The following is a 24,892-nucleotide window of genomic DNA, read 5'->3' on the forward strand; positions in this document are numbered from 1 at the left end:
TTCTTGTTATACAGCTTGCACACTGACATAATTCTTATGTAATCTTTCATTTATGTAGATTTTCTCTCTCATGGATACACTTCCTCCACTTTTTATTTCATATTCCTTTCCCATCTTTGTACCTCCTGTCTCATACAGCAGGTGCTTAATAAAAGATTTTGGAACAGAACAAAATCAATACAAACCAAACCAAACCTTACAGCCACAACATACTGTGCGTTTGTATCAAACAAAAGAGATTTTTATTTTAAGCTTTGCATTTCCTAAAAAGTGAGGACTCTGTCAAACATTTTTATCCACTCTGAGAAATGTACAATGATTAGAAAAGTGCATGTCATAATAATTTTCATATATATGTACTCCAAAACATCACAAACACATGGCTTCGGAATAACTTAAGGAGTATCTGAAGATTTTGAAATTTCATAAATTAGCCTTTAACGAATTGTACAAAATATTTATTTTTATTAAAAAAGTTTGTTTTCTGAACACATGAGTATTTAATTATTACTTCCACCTCGCAAGACTCACATGAAAATAAAACACTTCAAATAGAAAAGGAGAAAAAAGTCAAAAGAAAACAAAGAGAAAGAAAGCTGGTTCACAGCATCTGAATTACTTCTGGACTCTCCTTCTGGTTCTTGAACCTTGAAGATAAATCAAAGAAACTGAAATCATTAATCAATAATTGACAAAAGCAAAAGAACAGAAATACAAATATCTCTAAAGATAGCACATTTTAAAATCGAATTGACTCTGGTGATTTGCAAAGATAAAATTGACATACAAAGGTATGACTGCTAAAACTGAAAATCTTAGAAAATTGGGTCATTTTTTAATATGTCCAAAAATATGCTGACAAAACCTACCTTCTAATCTTTTTTTTTCTTTTTGAGACGGAGTCTTGCTCTGTCGCCCGGGCTGGAGTGCAGTGGCCGGATCTCAGCTCACTACAAGCTCCGCCTCCCGGGTTCACGCCATTCTCCTGCCTCAGCCTCCCGTTAGCTGGGACTACAGGCGCCCGCCACCTCGCCCGGCGAGTTTTTTGTATTTTTTAGTAGAGACGGGGTTTCACCATGTTAGCCAGGATGGTCTCAATCTCCTGACCTCGTGATCCGCCCGTCTCGGCCTCCCAAAGTGCTGGGATTACAGGCTTGAGCCACCGCGCCCGGCACCTACCTTCTAATGTTAAGCCATATAAAAATGCTTTGACTGATAAAACGTATCTAATTTTTACTAATACTGAAATATTTCTCTCCAAAATTTAAATTTATTGTAAAATTTAAAACATTATCTCCAAATATAAACCTTAGCAATATAGATAAGCATTCATTCCTTAGGGGGAAGCGATGAGGTCATGCATGTTATGAAAAGCAAAGGAATGAGTTGCTTTTTAAAGCCTATTACCTACACCCTTTAGGCAGGAGAGCACTGGGATATACTGAAATGGCAAGTCTTTTCTGCTAGGAATTATACAGGTCCCAAATGAGTAGCCTCCTAGAAAATGATCATATGTGATACTGGTCTTAGTCCCTTATGACAGCTCCTGTCTAACTATTCTTGGTTTGGAATAAATCAGTGACTCTCTACTGGGGGCATGGGAATTCTGCCTCACCAACGAGACATTTCACCCCACCTACTACTCCTACTTCACCTCTGGGCGCAGCAGTCAGCCTCATTACGGCTGCCTAGGGCTGGCAAAAGAAGCAGGGCCATTTCTTTCCCACTGCCGCATGCTATGCTTTGCCAGGAAAGAGCAAGGGCACCAGAGTGAGGGACAGCATGGTGCTCATAATTAATCAATGACTGCACCAAAAAAACACAAAAGATCAATATTTCTTTTCTGAAAAGTACAAAATATTCTTTGAATGTGGAACAAAATTCTACCATATGTATCTAAAGGTTTTCTCATCATGGGTTTATTTAGGTACTTAACATGAAGGTCAGTTTCAAAACTAGCATTTTTAATGTTTCCAAGTTATAGTTTCTGTTCAATCACGATACAGTTCAATGAAAGCAAATTTCAAGCTCACATGAATATCCTTTTTTCTGCCACTCATAATATATACCCTATATACTGTACTGTGACTGATTCTAAAATTTGAGTTTTTTCTTAAATTTCTGTAACATGGCCATCTATTAAAAATATCCCACAGTAGATTTTTAGGTTTTTATTTCAAGAAATTTTATTTTTATTATTTTTTGAGAGGGAGTATCACTTTGTTGCCAGGCTAGAGTGCAGTGACACGATCTTGGCTCACTGCAACCTCTGCCTCCTGGGTTTGAGTGATTATCCTGCCTCAGCCTCCAGAGTAGATGAGATTACAGGTGCCTGTCACCACGCCTGGCTAATTTTTGTATTTTAGTAGGACTTAGACTTTCACCATGTTGGTCAGACTGGTGTCGAACTCCTGACCTCAAATGATGCACCCGCCTCGGCCTCCCAAACTGCTGGGATCACAGGCATGAGTCACTGCGCCCAGCCTATTTCAAGAAATTTGAAATTAATTCTGCACAGAAAACTGAAAATGTTGTGATAGTGAGATTGGCATAAAGGGTATTACAAAATCAAGGTCAATAATCAATACTGTATCTCCCTTTCAATACATTTTAAATCTTTAACCACACTACAAAGAACACTAAACTAACAACTATAAAGCTATATTCAAATAGCATTCTTCTCATTGATGTCTTAATTTGCCATTTTACTCTGAAATTAAATATCATTGCTGCTTATCTCCTTCAATCCAAAGTTTCTCACTGCAACTAAAAGGGCTACTACTGCCTGGAAATTATATAATCAGTCCTACGCACCTTATTGACTTTGCTGCATAAATCAATTCAATATTTTCCCTAATAATCAATTCTAATTGTTACAAAAAAAATCTATCTTCTTATCTCTTTAATTTAAAATATAACCATTTTCATAATATACACTATTGGCAAAGGGTCCAATCATAAGACTAATGTATGTAATTTGATATTTGGAAAATAGCATACGAGTTTGGGATGCTTTTCTATGATTTTATAACATAGTAGGGAAAAAAGTAGGACATTTCTTTGTAGGGTTCCCTTAAAAATATCTACTTTTTGACTAGTCATGCTTTCTCCAAAGATTCCTCAGGAATGGTCCAAAATCCAAGGTTCTTAAGAATAATACCAACAAAAGTAGCCTCCATTTTATGAAAAGGAGGGGGGAAAGTACACCAGCCATAAATATCATGACTATATGAGCTAATTTTTAGCACAATTCTGAAATACTGGCATAATTTTGAAATGCCAGAATATGCATGATTTTTAAAGGCTTATTTTGTGAGGGGAAAAATTACTTGCAGCAAATAACCAAATTTTCTCAACTGGTAAAAATTATGCCTTGCATAAAAGTAAAAGGATTAGAGGCCTCTGTTCTTCTTGAAAACCATCCCATCACCTCCCCTCTTTATTTGAGAAAACCTACACAATACACATTTTGAAAGCTTTCAGAATGTGTTCTTACACAATAGACCCCCAACTATTCAAAATGAGTTTAGGTGTATCAAGAAAATTATACATGTTTTTAAAATGGTCTAAATAGATATTAAAGGAGAGTTGCTCCCATTTTGCTAGGCACCGCATTCTGAAAGATCACACAGTGAGAAAAATCTCTTACCATATTGTAAATCATAAATTGTGTTTGAAAATAAAATTGTTAATGAAGAAACTGACATTTCTAAAGCTGCTGTTAGAGGTAACCATTCTTGAAACATGTTTATGACACAAAATCTTAAAGCCCTAAAACACAGTATTCACTGAATTGCACTATATGTCTTAAAAATCAAAAAAACAAATGTAATAATGTGTCTTTTCCTTCAAGTTACTTTTACACTGATAAATTTAAAAATATACATTTACACAAACTCTTGGCTTTTTCTTTTTGCTGGAAGCAATAACATTTTACCATCAAAAAATATTTCTCTCACTTATGATTATTTTGATAGTAAAATACCTTAACTCGCCTTGTACTTCAGGGGGAAAAAGTGAACTGTAATGGGGGAAATAAACAGCATTTTAAGAAAAGCAATTCTGAGTTTGTATGAATACGGGTGAATCTGATTATTCTTTATCTTCTTAAAAAGTTATGTCAAAAAAACTGAATTGTTCTCCTTAAATTATTTATGACTTTACTATACTCTTTTGTCATTAATAAAATAAAAAAAAATACTAATATATTTTCTCATGGGAAAAACCATCAGTAGAAGACCTCACACTAAAAATTTAGGTTAAAAAAATTTCATAATTATACTAGAATTTAAAGACATTTATGTATCAAAACAAAAACCCTTGATGCTCATTAAGCAAAGTTCAGGTAACAAATGATGTCCAGGCAGTCAAGAGAGGGATGAGTCTTCCCGACGCACAGCTGAGACTCTGCCTTAGACTTAATGAGTGTCAATCTCACTAGAACAATGCGGGATGTTTCTGAAACTAAAATTGCCAGTTTTAAAATTTAAGAGATTGTTTTTTAAAAATACTGCTGTATCTTTACAAATACTCCTTAATTTTTTTCCCCACTCACTGTCATAGCTGCTGCTGCTAGCCTCTGGCTGAGACATGCTTCGATGTATTGCTCCTTGGGACTCCTCACTTCCTAATAACAAAATGAACAAGACAGGGGAAAAGCGAAAAAAAGACAGTAGCGAGTGCAAGACAGCAGCGGAGAAAAGAGAGGGACTACTTCAAAACCTTTCACCTTCAGTGTGAAGTTATATATTCCCTCTTCAGGTATCTCAAGTATTCTTTGGGTTAAAGCAGATTAAACCAAAGGATGTCCTAACCATAATATGTAATGAAGAACATAGTGATAAAATCAGGGCAAAAATGATTCTCTTTGAAAGTTGAATACTTTCCTTTCCACAAACATGCACTGATGCCACTAGCAAAAGGAAGGTAAAATAAATTGGTGTCATTACTCAATATGGTACCTATGCTTTAAAAAAAATTTTTTTAACCAAAAATAAGCCTTTTTTGTTTGAAACCAAGAAATATTTCAGGACAAACAAAATAATTAAAATTAAAAAAAAAAAAGGCAGACAGGAAAAACCTTTTTAAAAAAATGTATTGGGGGCCATACTGAATAGCTCTCTTTATTGAGTCAAGCGCATCATCATATCATATGAATCCTGGAACATATTGGCTGGCAGTTTATTAAACATATCAGACCAAAGTCCAACCTAGTTCTGCCATTTGCAGATGCTGCCTTTGCTCATGACATTTCTGGAACTATTGGAAGTGCCTTCAGTGCCAGTTTATAAGCCATCTCAGAAATGACTTCATATCTTTTTTTCTTTTTTTGCTTCAAGAACTGTGAAAAGTTATCAGCCATAAAGTTTTAATTCTTTTCCTTTTAACTTGTTCAGAAAAAAAGAAGAGGTTGACAAACTTTATAAGAAACAATTAGGCAGCTCAGTTACAACAGACCCATGTCTGACCCCTGACACTCACTATCATACCCAGAGTTATGTGGGATCAGTGTGAGGAAGTGGAAAGATATTGGCCTGAGAGTTAAGAGTTCCGGTCTCTATCACCCTTTCACAACAGCTCAGTCATTTATTTTATTTATTTTAGAGATGGGGTTTCTATGTTGCCCAGACTGGACTGAAACTCCTGGGCTCAAGTGATCCTCCTGCCTCAGCCTCCTGAGTAACTGAGACTACAGGCACACGTCAGTCACCACGCCTGGCAGCTCTGCCATTTAATCATTCAGTGTCTCGGGCTCCAAATCTGCAAAATGAAGGAAACTTCCCAGTCTCAACTTTATAATTATTGTGGAGAGCAAATAATCTAACGTATGTACAAAAGACACTGCAATACATAATATACAAAAATCTTGTGGCATTTTATTATAAAACCAAAAGGTCATGACCCAAATAGTTGACCCCTCATCTAATGGGAGGAAATGAAATTCGTGTTTACGTATGGAAGCAGTTAGGTAAAACTGTTCAACTTACGGGTCTGTATGGCCTCTTCTGTCTGTGTGTTTGACCATTCCATATCTTCAACACCAGATTGCTTGCTTTCTTCAATTTCCTTCTTTCGCTTCTTACATATAAAAATTAAAGAGAAAGAGATATGTCTGACAGTCAAGTAAACTACAAACTCATCACGTATTTTTGTGTGTGTGTCTGTGTGTAACTGTATATAGGTGTGGGTGTGTTGAAACACACAGGAAAAATATTCTCAACTTCAGGATAGTGGTTACCTAAAGGAATGGATGAAGGATGGAAGAAAGGGGGAGTACGAGAACTTTCAACTAGACAGTTAACCCAGATGGTAGGTATATTTGTTATATCCACCTCTAACTTTTCATGCTTTATATACTTCATTATTGAAAGCTATGGTTTAACCATCAGGATTGATCATACAGAAACTCTTTTAAAACAAAATGTTTTACAAACTCACGATCACCACTCAGGCCAACGATACTCTCCACATAGTACAATGCGGGTGGGATGGAGAGAGGATAATCTATTTGATACATGGAAAAAATGTATGTCTTGTCCCATATATTACATCAGTGTTTGTACCATATAACACTGGTGGTAAAATTCTATTTATGAATCAATAATGGAAAACTTGTAATAAATGTTTCTCTTTTAGCATACTTTTTATTAAAAGTTTAAGAGGGCCATAAACCTTACTGTAAATGAATAGTCTTAAAAGTACAAAGCTCTCCTAAAATCTCAAAAACCATCTGGATTTCCCACATTCTTTTGGGCCTGTCCTGTTTTTCTAGTGAAGTGTTATTTAGGAGTCAGTGCTTATATTCTGTCACTATCCATTCTTCCCAAATGTTCCTTCAATTTAATCTTATTACTTTCTACCACTACAACATTTTTTAACAGGTCCAGTCCCGTGTTAAGTTTCTAAATTCTCTAACATCTCTATACATAGGTAAAATTATAGAGGGACGTTAGTAATAAATATGAAACTTTAAATTTTGTATATAACTTTATCTTGTGTAGTTTCAAATTTAAACTGGTTAAAATCCAAATTTTAATCCAAAGCTTCTTTTGGTTGCCTAAAATAAGTCTGTATCATTTAGAAAACCATCTGATATGCCCCAAATCTCACAGGTTCACAATGCAACAGAATGTCCTCATTTATATTTTCTAACAATTAACAATAAGTTAAACTTCATCTGAGAATGTTCCTTGCTGCAGGCCATTTTGTGTACAGCTAGAAAAGAGGATAACGCCTGCTGACAGCACATTGTTCCTTTTCCTAATGGCAACCATGGGTTCTGTTCCAAAGAGAACTACATGGGAAAGCTGAACTCTATTCAAGCCACATTATCTTAAAACCTCCAAATGGTCAGAACTGTTATTATCTATGTATTACAATTAATCCCACTGTTTCAAAACATTCTGAAGATGGCTGTGGAAAATTAGAACTCAGAGATACCCACCACGTTCCTAAAGAAAATGCTTCACATATACAAAAGTAACAACTTGACTGAACCTTGAGAAACTTTCAAAGGCATTCATTTAGCAGATTTGTATAGGGAGGTATTGCCTCTCAAAAATAGCTGTAAGAGTGGCTATAACTTCATATAACTGATGAGAAAAGGGGAGAATGCCTTACATCTTTCTTTTCCAAAGTGTTGCTTCATGATTACCATCTAAACCCTGCTGGGCTGAACAGATTGGTTCGATAATTACATACAATAACTGCAGTGGGCAGGTAACCCTCAGCTGGCACAGGGCAGCTCCCCTGTGAGAACTTCCATATGCAAACTGCACTGATGGAGTGCATTAGGTACATCTTTCCTGCCTGTGCACAGGCCTGATTAACGCCAGCCAAGACTCCAAGGTTAGCATGTCAGCAGATTTGTGATGCATTAGGCAGGAATAAACACAGACACTTTTGTTCGTTCAGACCAAAATTAAGGAGGAATATTTCAGTACTATATTGCTTTCCATACAGCAGAGAATACATTTTCCAGTTTTTGGAGAGCAGATTTTTAAATGCTCATTATAAAGGGAGCTAGCTATCCAATACATTTTACCCAAGAACCTAAGTGCATTCATCTAGTTTTCAAGCTTATTTAATAAAAAGGGGCTTTCTTAATCTCCATGAAGGTAAATTACATAGGAAGGAAAATCAGACAGTATTCAACCAACAAAAACAACACCTGTGCTTTAAGCAGTATGCATTAGGTAAAGCACTCTACTGCATTAATCCACACTTCAGCCAGGTAACTCCTGCCCAACTTTTCTAACAATGTACATAGTCTGGATACAAAGGGCCAGTGGTCTACAGATGAATTTAAAAACCAAAATAAAACCCTTCAAGTTTAGTAGTATCTAAGTATGTTATCAATTTTATAAGGCAATGAGTAAAATTCTAAGCAATCTGCTGCCGGCTTCTTCCTTCTGAATATTTCCAAATGCTTCATTTTGTTATTTGTCAACATCCTTAAGGCTTCAGATAGTGCATATTTTGGTTCCTTTTGAAGAGAAAAATGGCTTCACAAAGTGACTATGCTAATCTCTGATTTTTGTCACATTCTGTATGAGGTCTCACAGGTGCCTTTGTGTTTAATATGAAACCAAAATATTGTATGATATACTAACTTATAAAATAAACTTGAGTATTCTTTTAATTCAGCACAGCTAAAATATCTTCAGAAATTAGATTTCAAAGGGCACTAGAATATATATTACATATTATATTTTTGAAGTGTTTAGATATGCTAGAGTTTAGTTAATTAGCAGCTTCTCACTTCCAATTTAGAAACAGGAAGACAAATAGGCTAAATGCATTTGAACTGATACTTTACTAATAGTCTAAACACCGACTGGAGACCCGCTATTGACTTAAAGTTGTTTTAATAGAAAAGAGAAAAAAAATCTTCAGAAGCAAAAACCAAAGACCAATTCTTTGCTTCCCAAGTCAAGCATCAAAAGGTCACCTCTAGATGCTTTCAACCGCTTCTAAGAAAAGCCAATCAGATTCATGGCTATCTCCAAGAGATGAGTACTCAGGCAGTGTTATTTGGGTTTTGCCTTATGCTTATGACAGAAGTCTACATGTTTACTTTAGAAACTTAAAATATACAGCCTAAAAGTTTTAAAATCTTCATACAGCACATATGTCATAGAACAAAGAACTTTAAACACTGCATGAATCAGTCCATGTGACTCCACTAATCAGTTAATCTTATTTTATTTATTTGATTAAATTATTACATTCCCTAACTTAAATGGTTGAAAACAGAATATTAGGAGTAACTAAAAAGATATGACACATCTTCTATGAAGGTAAAGCAAACATGTTACTATACCACAATATTTATGAAACTAATAGACTTAGTTAAAATCTACTACATAAACAGAAAAAACTGACGCTAGGGACAGAAAACAGCCAGAGAATGTGCTCAGTATTTCTCAGCTGATGGTGATGAAAAGACTAGAACTCAGAGTTCTTTATTCTTATTGCAATTTCCTTTCCACAGCACTACACTGTCTCCCTATGTGAGCTTTCAGTAGGAAGCAGCAGTTTCTAGTTGCTGTGTTCTTAATGTATTTTTTCTAGAGTTATATTATAGTACACAAATTTGTGTATTTCATGTAAACTATTTCCATAACCTCCTCTATTTCTCTCCTACTATGTATGTTCCCTGAGGGCAAGGACTATGGTTTTCCTCACTTTTCTAACCCTTAATGAGCTTGGCATAGTGTTTTGCACATATACAGATGTGCACCTGTAGAGGAACTATTAAACTATTCTTGTAATAAAGAGATAATTTCATATCTTCCTCTAAGTCTCTCAAAAACTGTAATATTTGAATGGACATTAATTACAGATATGTTTCAAGAAAATGCAGAAAAAGGTCAAACATAATTACAGGGAGAAGAAATAAAAAGATGGAGAGTTAGGAAATGAACAAATGACTTGAAAAGAGACAGACAAATTTGAGGGATAATCTAAAAATATCCTGCTAGAGGCCTGGTGCAGTAGCTCACGCCTATAATCCCAGCACTTTGGGAGGCCTAGGTGGGCAGATCACTTGAGGTCAGGAGTTTGAGACCAGGTTGGCCACATGGTGAAACCCCGTCTTTACTAAAAATACAAAAATTAGCCAGATGTGGTGGCAGGCACCAGTCCCAGCTGAGGCAGAAGAATTGCTTGAACCCAGGAGGTGGAGGTTGCAGTGAGCCAAGATCACACCAATGCACTCCAGCCTGGGTGACAGAGCGAGACTCCATCTCAAAAAAATAAAATAAAATAAAAATAAAAATTAAATTTGCTAGAATTTATTAAAGTGATTTACTATTTTCAATGAGTTTCAGAGATGAAGACTGTAATAAAAATAATGACTATTGCAATTTCCTTCCACAGCAGCATTGACCTCCCTCTGAAAAGAGGTGAAGATCACCACCACATACTTACTAAGCATCTACTGTGTGCCTGGCACTGTCATTTTCAAGCTGAAAAACAGACACTATAAAATAGTTAAAGCAAAAGAGAACCATCATCTTTTATAAAAACATTAAATACACACATGTTTAATTTCTGCAACTATTTGTTTTGATGTAAGCACTGTAAGAAATCCTTTTAGGGTTCCATAAATGAGTGTTCTTACATAAGTGTCCAGTGTAATCCCACTAACATGGAAATTCATTCTATGAAGTATCAATCCATATGTAAATGTAACACACACATTACCTCACAGTCCACCCTGGATTTTGTTGTTGTTGTCTACTTGTTTAAATTTAGATCTCTTCTGTCAACATTTTTAGTCATCTACTCTGGAGATAGGAAGTACAACTCAAGCAATTTTGCTAATTATTATTAACAGGTCTGAAGGAACGAGGCTAGCAAAATAATATGATTAAATATATGGCACACAAAGTTTGGAATATCTATGTTCTTCACTAGTTCAAGCTATCCCACCCTTACTTACAAAACCATGAAAAATTAAGGATTTACTGTAACTATCCAAATATAGTTACAAAAATTGCAGGTAATTTATATGAATGTGCCAGAAAATACTGATACAATGGTAGACTTTGTCAGAATAAATGGGGGAAAAAACTATCTGGTTGGCTATCAGGGCTCCATGCGCAACACATTTTTTTCAGCAAAAGCACTGCTTTCATAAAGTCAGCATAATTTGTCTATTCACTTATTTTAGAGCACATGGATGTCCCTTCAGCTTGGCTTACTACGGAACTAGGGAAAGCTGCCTTCAAGCTCTACTGTCATCCTTTCTCCTAGAAAAAACACTCAGCTAACGAGCAGACAAGCTGTGGAACAAGCTAACCCTTGATTACATGATCTACAGAAGTACTACATGCTTCAGAACCTTCATCAAAATGTCGCACAATAACAGCAAGCACAACCTAGAAAAATCTCCCAATGACGCTTTTGAAAACAGTAAATTCAACTTCCAACTTGTTGGCAGCAATGGCTTTTCATGATTCTAACATCATTCATATTACAAGGAGATCATGAAACTTTAATATGATCAAATTTATAGTCACTTAACAAGATGAAAGCTGTTTCCAGAGATTCAATGAACTACGGTCTAGAAGACTAATATGTCAGTGTATTCTATTCTGGATTAAAGTCAACGTGACACCACTTCACTCATGTTTTCCTTTGACGGTTCCATGACATGCACCATTAAGGTCGAAAACTTTTGGCAAAGTTAAGATGTTTCAAAAGTACAATTTATGGGTAAAGGCAAATAAGTGGCCAGGTCATGCTTTGTCTTTAACATTTTATGCCTAAAATCACTAGGATGCCTTGAACTTTCTGTATAAATGCATAATAATAATGATTTCGTGGCCCTGAAAAAGTCACCTAGCCTCTTCTGAGTTTTAGTCCCATCATTTATGAACAAATGAATTTCACAGGCATGCTGCAAAAGTTATAAAAAATAATTTAAAGGTCCTGAAAGAATATAGAAACTACATAAATGCTCAGTGATAACCTAAAGTTTAAAGGGTCAATATCCTATTACCTGTACTGAGCACAATCAAGTCTTCTGAGGAATTCTCAATAATTAAAAACGTAAGATTTTAAAAACTATTTAATATAATACTATAAACTAAGGAGGTTAATCTTTATAAATACATCAATGAAAACCAAAACCTATATATATACTGGTGGGGAGTTAACTAATCTCAAGGCAACACACGAACAAGTGTATTACAGAACAAACTGGGCTACATTAGAGTTACTATTAAAAACATACTACCTGATCTTCCCTCAATAAACTTATGTCCCAAAACACCTAATTCCTAAACACACAGGCAGAAAATAGCAGACACAGAATTCTCTGGTGGTCAGGAATCCTCTGCTTTATGTCAACTACCTATTATCCTTTAGTATCAATTATTTAGCTTAAGAAAAAAAAGGTTAACTACAAACTGATTAATTTGACTTATATGTTCTTAATAAAAGTTATAGAGCTACATTTTACTTATTTTAAAAATTTGTTTATATTCTGCCTTAACAAGATGGAGTTACATTTTAGACTTCATTTCACAGTAATTAACATCTTGTCTTTCACTGCAAAATCAGCTTTTACCAATTCATAATCATTTACTATTCCAAACAATCTATTTTAACACACATACTCACTAAGTGAAATATAACCGAGTCTTCATTCACATGTGCCTAATAACCTGTTTAATAAACTGAACTTTTAAAGATATAAGAAGGTTTATTAGAAGGTTCAAATGAAAACAGATTCAAATGAAAATGTTCCATGTTATTTTCTTATCATCAATAAACTAGAAAGATGGGAAAAGTTAAATAGTGGATGAAATAACAGCATTAACAATAATATTGCAGTTAACATTTACTGGTCACTTGCTATGTGCCTGCCACTGTTCTAAGCACTTTATATCTTTTAATTCTCACAACAATCTTATAAGCAAGGCAGATAACATTCTTATTTCAACAGAAAGAACTTTTTAAAAAACTTCATTCATTATTAAAAAGAAATGCACAGAGGCCGGGCATGGTGGTTCATGCCTGTAATCCCAGCACTTAGGGAGGCTGAGGCAGATGGATCACCTGAGGTCAGGAGTTTGAGATCAGCCTGACCAACACGGAGAACCCCTGTCTCTAGTAAAAATACAAAATTAGCCAGGCGTTGTGGTGCATGCCTGTAATCCCAGCTACTTGGGAGGCTGAGGCTGGAGAATCGCTTGAACCCGGAAGTTGCAGTGAGTCAAGATCGTCCCATTGCACTCCAGCCTGGGCAACAAGAGCAAAACTCTGTCTCTCAAAAACAAACAAACAAAACAAACAAAACAAAACAAAACAAAAAAACATGCACAGAAATGTTTAACATTTCCAAAGAACTGGTCATTATATCAGAAAAATAAATCTAATAGTACCCTTTGAGATCTCAATTTTGAGTACTTCTTATAAGCATGTCCTTTCATTACTCCAAGAAATTCTTCTGGGCACCATTCAAGACATTTATATGATACCAAATTTCCTTCTGTATCACTTATAGTAAGGTACTTACATATACAGAGATCAAAAAATAGTAAGTGTGCATCACTGCCCACATGCAAAAGTTGGTCATGGGGTTGATAGATGCTACAATGCAAAGTCTAAAATGCCCGATATTTGCTATGCCTATTTGCAAAAGGGCTGTTTTCTGCAGAGAGGCTATTCAGACACGCAAATTTTAATATGCAGTGGTTCTTAACTATGTCTGCAAAATGAAATCACCTAAGAAATTTTTTAAAAATCCTGACGGTCCCACCCTTATAGCTTTTGATTTACTTGGTCTAGGGTACAGCCCAGATAGTGGGATACTTAAAAGCTCCCAGGTGAATCTATTATAATATGCAACTAAGGATGCCACCCACAGCCTCACAAGCACCTCCGTTAAAATGATCTGAGGTACTTGTGTGTTAACGGACCCTCCCAGATCAGAAAAAGAAACTGGAGAAGCAGGGAGTCCTGGCACCCAAAAAACAAGCTATCTGGTCACAAATTTCACTCATTTCTGAAATCACTGGAAGTAGATGTCTGTAATGAAAATTCTATTAAACTAACAGGAAAACAGGTATTACAACTTGGACTGAGGTATACACTATTAAAATCAGTCAAACAACAACAACAAAAATAACTAGATAATAAACATTGAAAAAAATCTAAGCAATATCACAGAACCAAAACAGAAAGAAATTAAACTCAAAAAGAACAATCCCTCTGCCAAAACAGTTAATATAAAAAAGTCTCATAATTACTATTCTCAAAGGATTTAAGAGGCTATCTTACCGATAAAACAAGAATATGCTGGCATATTAAAAAAAGAACTAGTACCCTTAAAATATGACCAAAAAACAAAACAGATGTAACAAATGAGCAACCAGAAGCCCACAGATCTATACAGAACAGTGCTATGGACAGAAAATGAACATGTGATCGAAGAGTTAGGAGACATGGAGAAAAGAAGCTAGCTTCCAGAGTTCCCAGATTCATGTGGTAGGAGTTCCGGAGGGACAGAATAGAGAAGGAAAGAAAAGGAAATCCTCACATACACAGAAAATAAATTTTTCAAGTGTTTAATACAGGCATTAAGCCTTTAGATGAAAAAGGTCCACTAAATACCAAGAAAGAAAACTAAACAAAGTGTAAAGAACAAACCAGAACACACACACACTTGTGCACAGATACCTGCAGAATGCCAGGACAAAGAGAAAGGCAAGAAGCTTCAAAGCAAGAGCGGAAAAAATAGAAATCTAGTAAAAAACAAACATCAGGAAAATCAGATGTTAGAAGGCAAAAAAGCAATGTCTTCGATTAAAAACTATATAGCCACATTAGTTTTCAACTAGGGAAAGACAGGTATTTTTGGACTTCTCAAGGTTTACAAGTTTATCATTCAGAAGCTTTCTTTAAAAAAAAATTTAGCATATACTCTGAAACAAAGCCAAGAGAAAGGACACGGATAACAAACAAACAAAAAACACAAAATATGTTAGACTCATGATGAACTCTAAATAACAATACATACTATATAAATGACACAAAAAACTAGAACTAAAAATCCCAGATGATTGTAGTGTGAGAGATGGTTTGTGGAGGGCTCAGAGGGTAAAAGTAAAAACAAGCTCTGTTTACTCTTGTGAGAAAAGGATACAAATTCTAATTAACTCTAAATGTTCACACACATAAACAAATTAAAATGTGTTAAAAAATGAGTGGAGACATTTTGGAGGTTAAGATTTCACAACTTCCCTCCACCTAAAATCTGAAGTAATGAACCCAAAATAACAATTAAGAAGTATTTCAGCAGCAAACAGAAGTAGCACAGCTTCGCAGCATAGCCTTTGAAAAGTGACGACCGTGAAGTCTGTCAGACACTTCAAGAATGTGAGCAAACATCATTCTGAAATTTTTCACCAGTAGTCCCCAGTTTAGAAGATGTAAGTCAGGCAGCTTGGGGGAGAAAAGACTTCAGCCCGTTGAAAAGAGGAAACCCTCTCTACCACCACAGTGACTCCCCAAAAGCAGGACCTGTAATTTTGTTTCTTCCCTGGCTGGGAAGAAACCTGGAGAAAGAGGGCAGAATAATAAAAATCACTAATTATCTTCAACAGTAAACAGGGAACTACCACAACCAGTGAGAAAAGAGAACATAAATAAGAAACATAAAGAACTAAAGCCATGGAGAAGAGATTGCCAATATAGTCTCTCTTTCACTGTGGATTCACTAAGAACATCCCAAATTAATAAATTCACATTTTTGCTTCTTCTGGGTAGGCAGAGAACGGAAGCAAATACTGGAAAATGACTGATAAATTTGGCCTATGGCTCACCAGACCCCACCCCCAAATATGTATTCATAGGCAAAGAAAATGAATTGACAATATATCAAGCCCTGAAATCCAAACTATAAAGAATAACATTCTCAAAGATGGGAAAGTCAAAGATTCACAAATACAATAATCTAGTAAATTCAAATAAAGCTATCCTTATCCAGTATGAATAAGATAGAATAAGCATGCCAACAAAGAATATCAGGAGACAAGAAAAGAAACTGAAAAAGAAGCTCGTAACATGCAAAAGATAGCTGAAGACTCCACCTCTGAAAGAAAACAGTCCTCCCCCAAGGAAGAAAATTTTATAAAATGCATCAGAGGCTTAAAAAAAGGCTTAAAAAATAGATTAAAAAATACTTACTTTTTTAAAAAAATAGAGGAAATGATTTTTTAAAAGACAAAAAGATAGCAAGGAAACCACACAGCTAAACAAAACAATCATTATAGAACGTATATATATTAGGAATAGTAAAAAACAGAGCAGACATTGCTGACAACCAGATGACATAAAGGAAGGACTTTGTATAATCACAGATAATCCAATAAAAAAAAAACAGAATAAGAATTAAGCAGAAGAAAATAGACATGGATGTTGTGTATTATCTCTACAGACACAGAAAACTACAAACACGACTGAGATAAATGGAAGAACATCTAAGTAACTATAGGGGCCTACTATGTCTATGGAAGAGAAGATGTCAGTTCCTTCCGAATTGCTCTATAGAGTAAACGCAATTTTAGTCAAAATCCCGGAAGTATTTTTAAGGAAACTAATAAGCCAATTCTAAAATTTGTATGTAAATTCAAGGAGCCAAGAATAGCAAAGACAATGCTAAATAAATAGAAGTTGGAGAATATATGCTATCAGAGAGCATTATGAAGCCAATAGTTCAAACAGTGTGGCACTGGCACAAAGATGGACAAGCAGGCCAATGGTACAGAATAGGGCCTCTAGAAAAAAACTCAAACACCTATGGTTACCACTGCAATGCTGTAAGGACAGGATCATCTTTTCAACAAATGGTTTACATCAACTAGATATCCAAAAGAAGGAAAACAAATACTGACTCACACCATGCACAAAATCAATTTCTGTTAAACTGCAGACTTAAATGTGATGGATAAGATAAAATTTCTTGAAAATAACATATCTTCATGATCCTAAGTAGACAAAATATTCCTTAATAGAATATAAAAAGCACTAACCATAAACAAAAAGACTGATAAACTGAGCTTCATTAAAATGAAGAGATTCCATTCATCAAAAGATACCGTATTAAGAGTAAAAAGATTAAACCACCAACTGGAAGATAATATGTGTAACACATACATTGCATACATACAAAGTATTCCACTCTGGCAAATCAAAAGAAAGCTGACAACCCCAACTTTTTTTTTTTTTTTTTAAATAGGCAAAAGATTTGAAATGTACTTCACCAAAAACAGGATTATCAAGGCTGGCAGGCATACAAAAATGTTTCAGATCAGTCTTTTTCAAGGAGATTAAGTTAAAACCATAAACAAATCAGTGCACATCCACCAAAATAGGTGAAATTAAATATAATGCAACAGCTAGTATCAGTGAGCAACTGGAACTTCCCTATGCTACTGATAGGAATTAAACTGAGAGAGCAGCTTTGGAAAACTGGCCATATCTACAAACCCTCAACGTAAGTAAGCCTTATGCTGCAGCAACCCCAGTATGTACAGACCCAATCTGAAATAAATGTATATGTTTCCCCCCCAAAATTAAAATAACGTTCTTAACAGCATTATCACAACTGCCAAAAACTGGAACAATCTGAATGTCCGTCAATAAATTATGGTATAGTCATATGGGATACTACATAGCAAAGAAAAACAACAAATTTTTGTTACACGCAACAGCATGGAAATTCAGAGATACAACTAAATGAAAGAAATAAAAGAGTATGTAATATATGATACCATTACTATAATTTCCCCAAATATGGCAAAACTAATTCTGGCAATGATCCATATCTTGATCTGGGTGATGTTTAAGCGAATATTGTGTAAAAGTGTCCTTATTCATGCACTTTTCTATACATATGTAACAACTTCACTTAACAATTTAGGGCGGAAAAGTCCACTTGACAAAATTCAGCCAAATGAGAAGTTGAAAATAAAGAACTCAGTAACAGACCTAAAGAAAAAAACTGTTAGCAAATGCTGACTCTACTTAACTACAGTACTATGATCAAACCATTAGAAAACAGGAATGTACCAACTTCAACAATCTAAATTTATATAATTACAACACAGTTTATCTTTATTACTGTATCAGGCTAAAACAGCTAGATAGATTTTCACCAAATTTAGAGAGTACGTTCAGGGCAACCTGACTGAAACTACAGACTACGTGGTATAAAGGCTGTATGAGGTCAATCCCCTCGGAAAGAAAGGAAGAAAGCTGTCCACCAGAGCAGCTGCAGGCTACTGATTTGCAATGGAAGCGCTTTGCTCTTATTCAACTCTTTGTACCCTGTTCCAGGCTAAGTGCCAGCAAGGGTTTATTTAACAATGGCTAAATAAGAGAAACTCTAGAAAGACCAATTAGCATAATGCAGCCAGAAAAATAAAATTAAAAAATTAAAAAATTAGGAGGTAAAATAGAGAAGGAAAGAAAGGTATGTGAATATCATTCATAGGGAGCAACAATATAGGCTGTCTGAAAATGAAAAAATAAAATACAAATTGCAAGGCCATGATCTAGACCTTACTCAACGACTTTCCAGGGATGAGATTCCAGTCAACAACCCTTTTTGTTGACTTACGCAGGCAACTTAAAACTCTAAAATAGTTCATGGAGGTGTTAATGTCCTTTTAACTTGCTGAGCTCTTTCCAGTAAATTAAGCTGTTCTTAACCCAGATGGAACAGGAAGGAATTCTTTAAGGATGGGATGACATGTCATTGATCTTCGTAGCCCTAGAGACCTAGCCTAGATCAGGTACATAAATTAGACCTTTTACATAATTGTTGAATGTTAATTTATGAGTATACACTGAATCCAGTAACTGTTGCACTGTACTGCCAGATTCTAAAAACTGAAAATGTTTAGTTCTAATCAACAATAAAAATATTTGACTTTGTACTTTTTAAGGGCAGATATATACTTAATCTCTCTGTTTTCCTTCAGGATTATGTCATCCCAAAATTCTACGCTTTAAATAAAGCTCCTTGATTATTAAGCAGAAAACATTTCCAAGTGGATAAATTCACGTTTCACTCTAGTTTCCAAATATACTGCACCATAATCAAGCATGGCTGCAACAACAAAAAAAAAAGACAAGAAACCTTGCTTCATTCCACTGTTCATCAATTCCTGTACGTTTTTACCAAAAAGAGTATCTCTTAGGAACCTAAAGACAAACATATATTAAACTAATTAAACCTACCCCTTTCCAAAAGAGACCTGAGTCTGATACCTACACAGAAAATATACTTTACACTTTTAAAAATTATGACAAAGGAAAAGAGAGGAAACAAATGTACTAATTATAAAAATTAACAAAGTAGTAGAATTAGGCATTATGTTTAGTTTTGAGCCTCCTGACATTCAGAGCAAAAAAAGACATCTGGGTTATAGATCTTGCTGCAAAACAGAGGCAGCAAGCTAGTTTCTCAAAGGAGAAAGCTTTTCATTGTAGGGAGCCCCCAACTTCTCATCCAGCAGAGCTCTGCTTTTATCTGTTTTCAATGAGAGCATTTACAATTTATATGAAGAAAATGTTCTGCAGTTTAAAAGAAAAGCAAAGCTTGAAAAAAACTGGTCTGGTCCAATCCTTTCACTTTACAAAAAAAAAAAAAAAAGAGCCAACAAAATAAATAACTCACTTCAGTTAAAACATGGCTATCGAGCAGCTCATGATCTTACCTAACTTTATCTTAACTTTTATTAATTTCCTTTAATACAAACAATAATCCTGTGTCAGCAATGAGTGTACAAGAAGCAGTAAACTAATGAAGTAAACCTCCTAATAGTTCAACTTGTTCAACTTAGTATTCATTTTTTTCCCCTAAATGAAGCTTTATACATGTCAGGGATGATCCAACAGGAAATTTCCAGCCTTCTGAACTATCCAAGGACACAACAGAATTATAAGGTCACAGATGTTAGCTCTGCAGCAGACTGACCTACTCAGCTGTAAAGTCAGCCAACCTGCAGAAACTAAATTTTCTCCAGCATGTAGGTCCAAACAACAGGGATTTGCAAAGGAAGGTAGGGGCGGGGGCAAGGGGACAGGGGTTGGGAGGGGGGAGGTGGTTGCTCTGGACAAGTTTTCACATAACAGCAGAGATCTTTACTTCTCAATCAACAAAACAAAATTTTAGAGAAAAACACTATACAAGCTCGCTATAAATATTAACGCAGAGAAATCTATCCTGAGCAATAAGAAACACTCTGCTTGTTTATGCATGTATGCAAAAAGTAAGTTTACTACAATACCTTACTAAAAAATTCCACTCAGGCTTCCATTTTACCCTCTTCATTTCAAACATGGATACAGCGTTCAGCATACTTGTTGACCACAAAACTGGAGCGGATGCAATTAAGACAAAACTTATCAAAGAAAAAAAGTGTATGTAGATGCATGTATATAATTTCAGATTCTATGCTGAAATTACAGAGACCTGCTATTTGACACAGAAAGTCAAATTTTTGGTACAATTTCAAAATTCCTATCTCCTTTGTTAACTGAAAAGATAAAAACTTTTAAACATGCTGCTTCAGATTTTAAAGAGAGAAAATTCTGTTTTAACCCTTTTTCTCAGTTTGGAATATGAGATTTCCAAAGAAATCTATTAGAATTTGTAAAGTTAATGACAGTAAAAATGGTTAATAATGTGAAAAAAAATTTTCTTCTAAAAGTTTTCCTTCCTCATATAAAAATAGCTAACACATTGTATTAAATAATTTCAGATTATAAGGGAAACCAGTAAGTTTATCAATAAGTTAATTATCAAAAATAACCAATAGCAGATCAGCAAGTTAATGCATACCTGTAAAATCTAAAGTGATGCCAGAAGTTCTTTACATGCTTGTATAATACTTCTATCATAAAGTTCATTATTTAACATTTCTCTCCAATTAATGCCCTTATATGCTGATCTAAGCTTTATATAATGATATTTCTTCACAGAGCAAAATAATGTTCAAATGGTAAAATGCACCACACCAACAAACAAGGAAATTTTCAAATGATAGTTTTTCAAATACCCGTTTTCCACTGGTAAAACTACGACCATATCCACAAATAAGAAACAACCGAGACAATATGAACCCTAAGGGGTGACTTGGGAAAAAAGAACATATAAATTATGAATTCAGTGCACCATCAAAATTTCTCTGTCGGGTATCGTATTCCAAGTTAAAATCATTTCAGAAATTTAGTAACTTGCTACCAAACATAATATATAAATAACTATTTTTCTACAACCCTCTACACATTGTTCTGTATTATAAAAAGTTTGCCTTAATTGCCATGCAATCTGTTCTTTTTCTTCATTGAACTACTGCTATACTTTCTTATAGTATTTGTTGCAATTACAAACACAAGACCAAAGAATAATTTGATAACAAAATTCACCTTTGTTATTGTTTTTGCTTTCAAACCTCCATTCTCCACAACACTGAGGTCCAATTTTCCATCATCCTTACTTCCTATAGCTTTTAGTCCTTGCAAAAGAATATCACGTAAATTTTGATAAAGAGGTTTTTCAGCGTAGTCTAGTAATTTCACTGTTTCCATGTATTTGGCAATTTCACCTAAAAGAATAACACAATCATTTTATAACTTTCAATCACAAATCTAATATATTTCTCTCTTACCTCTAAAAAAACAATTCATGGTTATAGTAAAGTTAGAATGCAAACACACATCTTGTTAAGATACCTATTTTTTTCAATCACTTCAATAAAAAGTATGCTTTTGAACTCAGGAATTGTCAGATAACTGAAATTAAAAAAGTATTTTGAGCTATAATATAAAACACACTTTTGTAATTGTAAGAAACAAGACAGAACTTAAAATTTAAATATTCATAAAAATAACTATTTTAGTATTAAAGTTATAAAAAAATACAAAGGGATCTAAAGATTATGAAAGTAAAATGTCCTTAAATACAATGAATATCACAGCCAATTTGTTTTTGCCATCAAAGCCATTAGCTCTATAGCAGATAGAGAAATAAAACACACCAAAAAGAGGTCAAAGAAAGAAGAAAGAAATAAGGTCTGGCTTTCCTATAAAAGAGAAAAATCAGCTTCCAAATGATACAGGTTTACCGTACACTTAGACAGAACCACACCATAAAAAAGAAATCCTACTAGTCAAGATCAACACTTCTCAACATTAAAAATCCATTTTTGAGCTAATGACACACAACAGACCTTTCCCCCGACCTCCAGACTTGTATATCTACCATTCATATATCAGTCCTTGGATGTGTAAATATCACCATTAATTCCAACAAACTCACATCTAAACTCTTGACCTATCCCTAAAACTTGAGGTTTTCTCTGTCTCAGTTACTGAGAATTTCATCCTTCTAGCTCCTCAAGCCAAAATCTGAGTTAGTCATCCTTGAATCATTTCCTCTCACACCAGTCCTTCAAGACATCTTATCAGTTCTACACACACACACACACGCACGTGCACACACACATTCATTAACTCAAATATTTATTAAGCACTTCCTATGTGCCAGGCACTATTCCTAAATATTTGGAATATACTGAGAAAAAAACAGACAACAGTACCTAACTTCCAATTTCTTCATCTGATAAAGGAAATGTACAAAAAAAACTAAAACAATTATCACCATGTATGATAAAACATTGAAAATGCTCCCCCTGGGAGAGAACAATGTCCATTTTTGCCATGTCCCTTCAGTATAATAGAATAGTTATGTGTACTTTTAGCTAGTACAATAAGAAAATAAATAGAAGGCATAAAGAGTGGAACAAAAGATGTAAACCAGACTTTAGTCACAAACAACATAATACTACATGTGGAAAATCCTACAGAATCTACAAATAACTACTAGAACTAGTAGATAAATGTAGCAAGGTCATAAGATGCAAGGCAAATATATAAAAATCTATCCTATTTCTATATACTAGCAAAAAGCAATTGGAAAATAAACTATTTAGAAAATACTTAAAATAGCATCAAATACTTCACAACAAATACAATGAAAGATGAGCAAGATTTTCCTAAAGAAGACTATAAAACACAGTTGAGAGAAATTGAGACAGACCAAATTTAATAAAAGATATACCATACAAGTGGACTGGAAGACTCAACAGTATAAAGATGTCAGTGCTCCCCAAATTGGTCTACAGAGTCAAATTCAATCCCAAGGTTCCAGCAAACTTGGGGGTGGGTGAGTGTGTGTGTAACTGACAAGGTGATTCTAAAATTTAAATAGAAATGCAAAGGGCAAAGAATAGCAAAGTAGCAAAGTCTAGTTAAAGAAAAGCTGTGCTAAAGAATTTCAACTACCAGATACCAAGCTTAAAATAAAGCTACAGTAACTAAGACAGCGTGGTCCAAGAATAGGCAAAAAGAACAATCGAAAAAAGAGAGTCCAGAAACAGATGCACAGATCCACAAATCCACACTTGATTGATGACAAACATGACAACAAAGGAAAAGAATGGTCTTTTCAAGGAAGGCTGCTGGGTCGACTAGATATAAATATGGGGATAGGAAAGATACATGACCCCTCCTCAAATAATACCCAAAAATCAACTGCACATAGACTATACATCTGTATGTATAATTGGCAAGCTGCAACTGCCAAAAACTAGAGATGAACTAAGAGCAGAATAAATAATGGTATGTAACTACAGTAGAATACCTTATAGAAATGATAATGAAGAAACTACTGTTAAACATACAATACTAGGGCCAAGTGCAGTGGCTCATGCCTACAATTCCAATACTGGGAGGCTGAGGTAGGAGGACTGCTTGAGCCCAGGAATTCAAGACTAGCCTGGGCAACATAGTGAGATCACATATCTACAAAAAAAATGTTTTTAATTAGCCAGGTGTGGTGGCGTGTGCCTGTAGTCCCAGCTACTTCAGAGACTGAGGTGGGAAGATCTCTTAAGTTCAGGAGGTCAAGGCTGCAGTGAGCTGTGACTGTGCCACTGCGCTCTAGCCTGGGCAACACAGTGAGACCCCTATCTCAAAAAAACAAAACAACAACAATAACAAAAAAAACCATTCGATAACGGGGATGAATTTCACAAATACATTACTGAATGAAAGAAAAGGACACTAACAGAAGTAAACAATAATTTCATGAGGACAGGGATTTTTACCTATTTCATTCACTGTATTATTCCATTTCTATACATTTTAAACACAAATATTTGGTACTGGAAATTAAGGTAAGTGACTCATTCGGCCACGAGGGAGAGGCTACCGATCGCTATGAGGTCCAAGGCATAATTCTGAGAAATCCACATTATATTTATTGATATGGGGAGTAGGTTGCAATTTTAAATAGCATAAGGTCAGGGTAGATAGACCTTCCTGAAAAGGAGACAACTGAGCAAAGGCTTAGAAAGACTTCTGAATATATGCAAACTGACCAATTCTCACTCTTTGGCTGCTACTTCTCTTGCATGGGTTATTGCAGTGGTCTCTTAACCTGCTTTCTGCCTAGGCCCATCCTTGCTCCTTCGGCAGTCCATCCCTACACCAGAAGCAGGAGACCTTTCCCCTCAGGATAAACAGTTCATATCACTCTTCTAATCCAAACCTCACACTCTTCCTTGAAGTAAAAGCCAAAGCCCTCATGATTACCTATAAAGACACAGTCCTCGCATCTCCTGGGCACTAGTGTCCCTTCTGCCTAGAACTCTCTTCCCCAGACTTCTACACAGCTCACTTCCTCCCTCACCTCCTTCCTACAACTGCTCAAATATCACCTCCTAAGTGAGGCTGTCCCTGGATAGCCTACTTAAAATTACAGTCCTCCTCACTACTTTACTACCCACCCCATCTCCATCCCCCTATA

General features: G+C 35.1%; 1 protein-coding gene across 2 annotated transcripts in view; it reads right to left on the reverse strand.

Moving 5' to 3' along the window:
- Positions 1 to 213: 213 nt before the first annotated feature.
- VRK1 (vaccinia related kinase 1) overlaps positions 214 to 24,892 on the reverse strand; it is an 86,125-nt gene continuing 61,446 nt past the window's right edge. Inside the window, exons 11-14 of one of the 2 annotated variants that reach the window (XM_011951488.1) lie at positions 21,451 to 21,629; positions 5,988 to 6,078; positions 4,556 to 4,627; positions 214 to 647 (exon numbers count right to left, since the gene is read on the reverse strand). In XM_011951488.1, coding sequence (XP_011806878.1) covers positions 616 to 647; positions 4,556 to 4,627; positions 5,988 to 6,078; positions 21,451 to 21,629 — 374 coding nt within the window. In that variant the 3' untranslated portion in view covers positions 214 to 615. The remainder of the gene's footprint in view (positions 648 to 4,555; positions 4,628 to 5,987; positions 6,079 to 21,450; positions 21,630 to 24,892) is intronic. The other variant, XM_011951489.1, reaches the window with a different exon arrangement.

The sequence above is a fragment of the Colobus angolensis genome, unplaced genomic scaffold, assembly GCF_000951035.1.
Source record: "Colobus angolensis palliatus isolate OR3802 unplaced genomic scaffold, Cang.pa_1.0 Scaffold32, whole genome shotgun sequence".
NCBI classification, from domain to species: Eukaryota; Metazoa; Chordata; class Mammalia; order Primates; family Cercopithecidae; genus Colobus; species Colobus angolensis.